General features: G+C 43.6%; 1 protein-coding gene across 10 annotated transcripts in view; it reads left to right on the forward strand.

Moving 5' to 3' along the window:
- LOC127000933 (uridine phosphorylase 1-like) overlaps window positions 1-10,000 on the forward strand; it is a 55,247-nt gene that overhangs the window by 27,067 nt on the left and 18,180 nt on the right. For 8 of the 10 annotated variants that reach the window (XR_007754647.1, XR_007754648.1, XR_007754646.1 and 5 more), the window contains exon 1: window positions 4,539-5,405. The exons of the other annotated variants lie outside the window; for them this stretch is intronic. Coding sequence is in view for 3 of the 8 variants with exons in the window: in XM_050865085.1 (XP_050721042.1) it covers window positions 5,239-5,405 (167 nt within the window). In the remaining 5 variants the exon portion in view is untranslated. Of the gene's footprint in view, window positions 1-4,538; window positions 5,406-10,000 lie in introns of those variants that run through there. 10 annotated transcript variants of the gene reach the window in all.

Consider the following 10,000-nt stretch of genomic DNA (forward strand, 5'->3'; position numbering starts at 1 on the left):
TTCCTCTTTCCCAATTTTCTTTTCTACTTTCCTCTTTTTTCTCCCCTTTCCTACTTTTTTCCTCTTTTTCCTATTTTTCTTTCCTCTTTTTCCAATTTTTCCCATTTTCTTTCCTCTTTTTCCTCTTTTTCATCTTTTTTCCTATTTTTCGTTCCTCTTTTTCCTCTTTTTCCTATTTTTCTTTTCTCTTTTTCCTCTTTTTCCTATTTTTATTTTATCTTTTTCCTATTTTTCCTCTTTTCCTATTTTTCTTTCCTCATTTTCCTCTTTTTCCTGTTTTCCTATTTGTCTTTCCTCTTTTCTTCCTCTTTTTCCTCTTTTTTTTATTTTTTCCTATTTTTCTTTCATCTTTTTCTTATTTTTCTTTCCTTTTTTCCTCTTTCCTATTTTTCCTATTTTTCTTCTTTTTCCTATTTTTCCTATTTTTCCAATTTTTCTTTCCTCTTTTTCTTTCCTCTTTTTCCTCTTTCTCCTATTTTTCTTTCCTCTTTCTCCTCTTTTACCTATTTTTCTTTCCTACTTTCCTTTTTTTCTCCCCTTTCCTACTTGTCTGTCCTACTTTTCCATTTTTTCTCCCCTTCTCTACTTTTCTTTCCTACTTTTCCCATTTTTCTCCCCTTACGTAACAATTTCCAAAGCTTCCGTTACTCCCCATCCGGTATACTTTCCTACTGTGTGTGTGTGTGTGTGTGTGTGTGTGTGTTTACCTTGTTGCAGTACACTGGGTCTGAGCTACACTCGTTTGGTTCTTTTGTCTGTCTCCGTATCTATATTCGTGTGTGTGTGTGTGTGTGTGTGTGTGTGTCCTGCGCTTAACACCAACCAACCCGCACATGTTTCTGAGATCACCATAAGAAACACAAACAAGAGGACGCCACAGTTTTTTTTTTAAGAGGACCATTCTCTCTCTCTCTCTCTCTCTCTCTCTCTCTCTCTCTCTCTCTCTCTCTCTCTCTGTCCTTTTCATGTAGCCTACTCGGTGTCGAATTTCGTCAGCGAAGCACAAGTTCCGTTTTCTGTAATCCAAACCCATCCACCCCCCCCCCCCCCCCACACACACACACACACACACACACACACACACACACGTTTATGAAGACTACCCAAAGAAACACAAACACAATGACATGTTCCTATGTTTGGCGACTCGTGGTGACATTCGAGAGCCATTTTTTTTTCTTTCTTTTCCTCTTATTGCTTTTAAGTGTTGTCATGTGATCGTACTCAGCCTGTCTAACTCTGTCTTTCTGTCTGTCTGTCTGCATGTCTGTCTGTCTGTATTTCCTTATGTCTCTGCTTAATTGTCTGTTTATGTATTCATGTGTATTTATATGTGGGCTGCTACGTATGTATGTATGTATGTATGTATTTTTTATATGTATGTATGTATTGTGTGTATGTATGTATGTATGTATCGGTTTCTGCCTAAAATATATCAGCAAACACAAATGGCGGTATTCAATTTAACTCTTCTAAAATTAACATATTCTAGACGCGTGAAAAGAGTAAATTAACGTTATTAAGCTGATAGTTATTGAAAAGAACTAGATGTTTCCAGCTTTCTGTAGAGAGAAGAAAGAGGAAGTTAAGAGGAAAAGTATACTACCAGAAGAGGAAGAGGAAGAGGAGGATTAAAGAGAGAGGGATTAAACTTGAAGATGATATGAGTGTAGCCTGCTTAGTCAGGGCCGGTTCTAGTAATTTTGGCGGCCTAGGCGAGATCAGAATTTGGCGCCCGCTCTCCGCTGCCTCCCCCAACACACACACACACACACAAGCATTATGCACACGCCTCCCCGCTGCCTCCCCCAACACACACACACACACACAAGCAATATGCACACGTACGCCCGCTGCCTCCCCTAACACACACACACACACAAGCATTATGCACACGTACGCCCGCTGCCTCCCCCCAACACACACACACACACACACAAGCATTATGCACACGCCCGCCCGCTGCCTCCCCCCAACACACACACACACACACACAAGCATTATGCACACGCACGCCCGCTGCCTCCCCCAACACACACACATACAAGCATTATGCACACGTACGCCCGCTGCCTCCCCCCAACACACACACATACAAGCATTATGCACACGTACGCCCGCTGCCTCCCCCAACACACACACATACAAGCATTATGCACACGCACGCCCGCTGCCTCCCCCAACACACACACACACACACAAGCATTATGCACACGCCTCCCCGCTGCCTCCCCCAACACACACACACACACACAAGCATTATGCACACGTACGCCCGCTGCCTCCCCCCAACACACACACACACAAGCATTATGCACACGCCCGCCCGCTGCCTCCCCCCAAAACACACACACACACAAGCATTATGCACACGCACGCCCGCTGCCTCCCCCCAACACACACACACATACAAGCATTATGCACACGACCGCCCGCTGCCTCCCCCAACACACACACATACAAGCATTATGCACACGTACGCCCGCTGCCTCCCCCAACACACACACACACAAGCATTATGCACACGCACGCCCGCTGCCTCCCACAAACAAACACACATACAAGCATTATGCACACGCACGCCCGCTGCCTCCCCCAACACACACACACACAAGCATTATGCACACGCACCCGCTGCCTCCCCAACACACACACACACACAAGCATTATGCACACGCACGCCCGCTGCCTCCCCCAACACACACACACATACAAGCATTATGCACACGCACGCCCGCTGCCTCCCCCCAACACACACACACAAGCATTATGCACACGCACGCTGCCTCCCCCAACACACACACACACACAAGCATTATGCACACACGCCCGCTGCCTCCCCAACACACACACACACACAAGCATGCACACACACGCCCTGCCTCCCCAAACACACACACACACAAAAACAAGCATTATGCACACGCACGCCCGCTGCCTCCCCCAACACACACACACACAAGCATTATGCACACGCACGCCCGCTGCCTCCCCCAACACACACACACACAAGCATTATGCACACGCACGCCCGCTGCCTCCCCCCAACACACACACACACACAAGCATTATGCACACGCACGCCCGCTGCCTCCCCCAACACACACACACACAAGCATTATGCACACGCACGCCCGCTGCCTCCCCCAACACACACACACACAAGCATTATGCACACGCACGCCTGCCTCCCCAACACACACACACACAAGCATTATGCACACGCACGCCCGCTGCCTCCCCCCAACACACACACACACACACAAGCATTAAGCACACGCACGCCGCTGCCTCCCCAACACACACACACACAAGCATTATGCACACGCACGCCCGCTGCCTCCCCAACACACAACCACACAAGCATTATGCACACGCACGCCCGCTGCCTCCCCCAACACACACACACACACAAGCATTATGCACACGCACGCCCGCTGCCTCCCCCAACACACACACACACAAGCATTATGCACACGCACGCCCGCTGCCTCCCCCAACACACACACACACACAAGCATTATGCACACGTACGCCCGCTGCCTCCCCCCAACACACACACATACAAGCATTATGCACACGTACGCCCGCTGCCTCCCCCAACACACACACACACAAGCAATATGCACACGCCGGCCCGCTGCCTCCCCCCAACACACACACATACAAGCATGATGCACACGTACGCACACATTCAACCAAAACCGCCTCGATCCAGCACATAACGTGATTACCCTGTTATTAGACTCATCAACACCTACACCACCATACTGGCTTACATCAGTCACATGCTATTCTACAATATTACAGTAATGCATGGAACAAAATTCAAACACCTCAATGGTACATCTATTTTTAATTAAAGAAATATGGAATGGAATGCATAATATTGATAACATTTAAGATAACATTTAATGAACGGAAATGGGGCATGTATTGTGTTCAGTAGTTTGTATTGATATTTCAAGTATTTGGTTCAAGTGTTCCAGTCCAATTGTCTCCGAAATTGACCTCACTTTTGCCCACCTCTCCGACTCTAAATAATAATAATAATAATAATAATAATAATAATAATAATAATAATAATAATAATAATAATGAAATAAAAAATAAAAATAAAGCATCCGAAACTGACCTTTTTTTACCACTTTTCTCTATCTGTAAAAAAAAAAAAAAAAACTATCCAAAATTGACCTCTCGACCACTCTAGATTTACCCTCTGGTTTTTTTTTTTTTAATTTATTCTTGCCCTTGAGTTGCTTCCCTCACTGATAAAAAAAAAGAAGAAGAAAAAAGAACAACGTATATTAGAGACAGAACGAACCAGCCAATCACAGCACACCATACCTCAAGCCACGCCCCTTTGGCCCTCCATCCGCCAATGAGAGAACAGGCAGAGAGTAGGAGTGTAACAGGAGGAGGAGGAGGAAGGAGGGAGAGGGAGGTCAGGAAAAGGGGGGATGGGGAGGGGAAGAAGGGGGGGAGGGGGGGATGTGTGGACTAGGTATAAATACGGGAGTCGGGTTCACGATTCGTCAGTCTGAGAAGCGGTGTGGTTGAGTGCTGACGTGGTGTGCTGACGGTACTAACGAATAGAAAACGAGCCTATAGCGAACCCTAAGAGTAATACGAAGCCCAAACCAGTCTCGTAAAACACTCAAGAAGAATATAACGAAGCCTAATTTTTATGCGACGCCAAACCAGCCTTATAAAACACGAAAGAAGAGGAGTAGGCCTATAACGAAGCCTAATTTTACTACGGAGCCAAACCAGCCTCCTAAAACATTAAAAAAGAGGAGTATAACGAAGCCTAATTTTGATACGAAGCCACAGCCTCATAAGTTTTTAGTCAACACGGCGTTTATTGTACGTAACTTGTTTTATATATTATTCACTGTTTTACCTGTTTTTAGTGATGCCTGACCTGAAGTATATAATTAATTGATACGCTTACGTCTTTGGTAACTAAAAATAAATAACTGCGAATATATATTAAAAAAAACCGTGATAATTGAACGTACATCCACAACACACACGAACTAATGGATTTCTGAGTCTTCGATAACTGAAAACAACGAATATAAAACCACAACAAGAAAACCAAGCAAAAAGAAAAACAACAACACAACAAGACGAAGAAAGACTAAAAACAAGTTACAACACGTCGGAAGCACGAATCCACAAACAACAACAATAACAACAACACCAAACGTACGATAATCAAAAGCCACCCGTACGATGCCTTGCCACGAGGTCGAAATTGCCGTGTTCCCTCCGGCGTACTCGGCTGAGGAGAAGGAGGATGAGAAAGTGGAGGAGGAGGTGAAGCAGGAGGTGGAGGACCCGAGGGTGAAGAGACTGACGCTGAGGAAGAAAAGGAACCCGGACCCCAATGACCCTACCAGGTGTGTGTGTGTGTGTGAGTGTGTGTGTGTGTGTGTGTGTGTGTGGCCATTAAGCTTTCCTTGTCATTTGATTTTGTTATGATTGTAATATTTTCTTTACTGCTGCAACCTCTACTACTACTACTACTACTACTTCTACTACTTCCACTGACATCCATTTAGTAGTAGTCGGTAAGTATGTTTTTTATTACTTTTATCATTATTATTATCATTAGCAGTAGTAGTAGTAGTAATAGTAGTAGTCGTAGAAGTAGCCTAACGGTATACTGTGGGGCGTCTACCTGCGCGGCCTCGACTCACCTGTGTTTACCTGTGAAGGGTGTAATTAGTGGACAGGTGAGGGAGTTACCTGCCGATGACTGGCGTGGTGGGCAAGGGACTGCATTTTTCTACTTTTTTTTAACTATTGTACACTCGTTTACCTCCCTTTGTTCTTTTCCTATATCCTTTACTCTTTTCTTTCTTTCTTTCTTGCCTTTTCTCTCTCTCTCTCTCTCTCTCTCTCTCTCTCTCTCTCTCTCTCTCTCTCTCTCTCTCTCTCTCTCTCTCTCTCAAGAAGTATTATTTTTCATTTCTACTTTTACCAGTCTTTTTTTTATTTCTTATTAGCTTTCGTGACCTCTAATCAAATATTTTTCCCCGCTTCTCCATTATCTTCGCTTTCCCTCAATATGTCTCTTTTCCTTTTGTTTCTCTTCTCAGTCGCACACAACACATTATTTTTTTCTACTTTTCCCAACCCTTTTTTTTATTTCTCATTAGCTTTCGTATCCTCTAATCAAATATTTTTCCCCGCTTCTCCATTATCTTCGTTTTCCCTCAATATGTCTCTTTTCCTTTTGTTTCTCTCTTAATCGCAACACACTATTCTTTCTACTTTTCCTCGCCTTTTTTATCTTTCTTATTAGCTTTCGTGACCTCCAATCAAATATTTTTCCCACTTCTCCATTATCTTCGGTTTCCCTCAATATCTGTCTCTTTTCCTTTTGTTTCTCTTCTCAATCGCAACACATTATTTTTTCTACTTTTCCTCATCTTTTTATTATCTCTTGCTAGCTTTCGTAACCTCCAATCGGTTATCTTTCTCCTCGTCACCATTTCCTTCTCTCCATCTTATTTTCTATAGCTCTTTTCCTCCTATTTCTTTCAGTAACAACACCACCTATTTCGCTCTCTTTTGCTAATTTACGTAACCTCAAATCAAACATCCATTTCCTACATATCCAAATCTCCAACTAACGCGGCAGAGTTGGTGCTAAGATTATCGTTACAATTTACAAGAATGAGCAGGGTTAGAAATGCGTTTATTATAGAGGGACAGCCGAGGTTATAGTTAAACAGCTCGGAGGCAAAGTGCGGGAGTCGAGATTGAGGTGGTTTGGACAGGTACGATGGAAGAGAGATGCTGGGTGATGGTTTGGACATGTATGGAGAGGAAGAGATGCTGGCTATATCAAAAGGATGCTGGGGATACTTTGAACATTTATAGAGAAGGAGAGATGCTGGATATATCAGGAAAAGGATACTGGAGATGGTTTGGACAGGCTGAACTCTTCTCTCAACTTTCTCTAAAAACTCCACTCTGGACGATTCTGGGCATATTCCTCCTACTCATCCCCCCTCTGACTCCTTTATGACAGTGGAGAAATGAGAGATGCTGGGTATATCAGGAGAAGGATACTGGAGATGGTTTGGACAGGCTGAACTCTTCTCTCAAACTTTCTCTAAAAACTCCACTCTGGACGATTCTGGGCATATTCCTCCTACTCATCCCCCCTCTGACTCCTTTATGACAGTGGAGAAATTAGAGATGCTGGGTATATCAGGAGAAGGATACTGGAGATGGTTTGGACAGGCTGAACTCTTTCTCAAACTTCTCTAAAAACTCCACTCTGGACGATTCTGGGCATATTCCTCCTACTCATCCCCCCTCTGACTCCTTTATGACAGTGGAGAAATTAGAGATGCTGGGTATATCAGGAGAAGGATACTGGAGATGGTTTGGACAGGCTGAACTCTTCTCTCAAACTTTCTCTAAAAACTCCACTCTGGACGATTCTGGGCATATTCCTCCTACTCATCCCCCCTCTGACTCCTTTATGACAGAGGAGAGATGAGAGATGCTGGGTATATCAGAGGATGCTGGAGATGGAGCTGCTAGACTATAGGGAAAGGGAGGAAGGCCAAGGAGTGGGTTTATGGATATGGGTGGGAGAAAAGGGGGGAGGAACATATAGATGGTTCGCGTGATAAGGAGGTGGAAAGGGCAGAGGGAAGCAGACGGGTTGTCCACTAACGGGAACAGCCGAAAAGAAGGTTGAGTTTATGACCCCACTAAAAAAAAAGTTCTTATAGCTCTCACTTTTTATATTTCTCCAGTGACCTTAATTCAATTCCTTATATTATCTCTTTGCACACTTCTTTTTAAGCCCTTTTTCACTTTTTCCTTCCTTCTTCAACACTTTTTCTGTTTTCTGTTCGCCTTTCCCCACTTTTTCCTTCCTTCTTCAACACTTTTTCTGTTTTCTGTTCGCCTTTCCCCACTTTTTCCTTCCTTCTTCAACACTTTTTCTGTTCGCTCCTGTTCCCCACTTTTTCCTTTTTTCTGTTTTCTGTTTTTCCTTCCTTCTTCAACACTTTTTCTGTTTCCTGTTCGTCTTTCCCCACTTTTTCCTTCCTTCTTCAACACTTTTTCTGTTTTCTGTTCGCTTTTCCCCACTTTTTCCTCCATTCTTTTAACACTTTTCAACCTTCCCTCTTCTCCCTTCTCCCTGACCTCCATTCTCTACTTAGTCTCCCGTCACACACCTCTCCTATTCCTTTCTTTTTTTGTTTTCTATTTTCTCTGGGTGAAAAATATTGATGTACCGAAAAATTCCGTTATCTTGTTTTTGGTTGTATATTGGGCCAAGGGAGTACTGTTGTAAATTGGTTATGGTGAAAACAGGTCAAAATCTACTTCCTGACCCCCTGCACGAGCGCCGCCGCCATAATTGCTGATTTCTCGAACGCAAATTATTTGATAACACGTGATCTGTCAAGTTGCTTCAAAATTGATTGCTCTACTCAAAAGATTAATGGAGGGAGCAATTTCTTTAGGTCGAAGAATCTACCTGAATATATTATTGTTTTTTTACAGTAGAAAAACCAAAGAAGATTTGTAAAGTAATACAGAAAAGAAAAATACTAAAATATATAACATACAGCAATCAGCAAAACCCGCACGTAGAATTTAGTAGAGTAGTTACTTTTATCTGAAATTAAAGGGAAAGGTGCCCATTGTATCCGATGAACTAGCGGCCAATTAAAAAAAACAAAAAAAAAACAAGAAAACCGGTTCCAAGAAATAAACGAATAAAAAAATATTAACAAAATTCTACTATCTCCCCCCCTCCCCCCCCCCCCCCCAAAAAAAAAAAAGCGCCCTCAAATAACCTCATAATTATAACCCAATTTCTCTAAAGAATGCAAGGGCTCCTATCTTCCCTAAGTTGTCCTCACTCTAACTCTCCCTCCCATCATTCTCCCAGACCATTAATCCTCTACTAACTGCCCCCCCCCAAAAAAAAAAAAAAAAAAAAAAACGCTCTCAAATAACCATAATTATAACCCAATTTCTCTTAAGAATACAAGGGCTCCTATCTCTCCTAAGTTTTCCTCACTAACTTTCCTTCCCATCATTCTCCCAAACCATCAACCCTCTATTACTTCCCCCCTCCCCCCCCCCCCAAAAAAAACGCCCTCAAAAAACCTCGTAATTATAACCCAATACCTCTTAAGAATACAAGGGCTCCTATCTTCCCTAAGTTGTCCTCACTAACTTTCCCTCCCACCATTCTCCCAGACCATCAACCCTCTACTACTTCCCCTCTCCCCCAAAAAAAACCGCCCTCAAAAACCTCGTAATTATAACCCAATACCTCTTAAGAATACAACTCCTAAGTTTTCCTCACTAACTTTCCTTCCCATCATTCTCCCAGACCATCAACCTCTACTACTTCCCCTCCCCCAAAAAAACCGCCTCAAAAACCTCGTAATTATAACCCAATACCTCTTAAGAATACAAGGGCTCCTATCTATCCTAAGTTTTCCTCACTAACTTTCCTTCCCAGCATTCTCCCAGACCATCAACCCTCTACTACTTCCCCCCCCCAAAAAAAAACCCGCCCTCAAAAAACCTCGTAATTATAACCCAATACCTCTTAAGAATACAAGGGCTCCTATCTTTCCTAAGTTTTCCTCACTAACTTTCCCTCCCACCATTCTCCCAGACCATCAACCCTCTACTACTTCCCCCCTCCCCCCAAAAAAAACCCCACCCTCAAAAAACCTCGTAATTATAACCCAATACCTCTTAAGAATACAAGGGCTCCTATCTCTCCTAAGTTTTCCTCACTAACTTTCCTTCCCATCATTCTCCCAGACCATCAACCCTCTACTACTTCCCCCCTCCCCCCCCCAAAAAAAAACCCGCCCTCAAAAAGCCTCGTAATTATAACCCAATACCTCTTAAGGCTCCTATCTTTCCTAAGTTTTCCTCACTAACTTTCCCTCCCACCATTCTCCCAGACCATCAACCCTCCTCTCAAACCCTG

The sequence above is a fragment of the Eriocheir sinensis genome, chromosome 19 (genome assembly GCF_024679095.1).
Source record: "Eriocheir sinensis breed Jianghai 21 chromosome 19, ASM2467909v1, whole genome shotgun sequence".
Classification (NCBI taxonomy): domain Eukaryota; kingdom Metazoa; phylum Arthropoda; class Malacostraca; order Decapoda; family Varunidae; genus Eriocheir; species Eriocheir sinensis.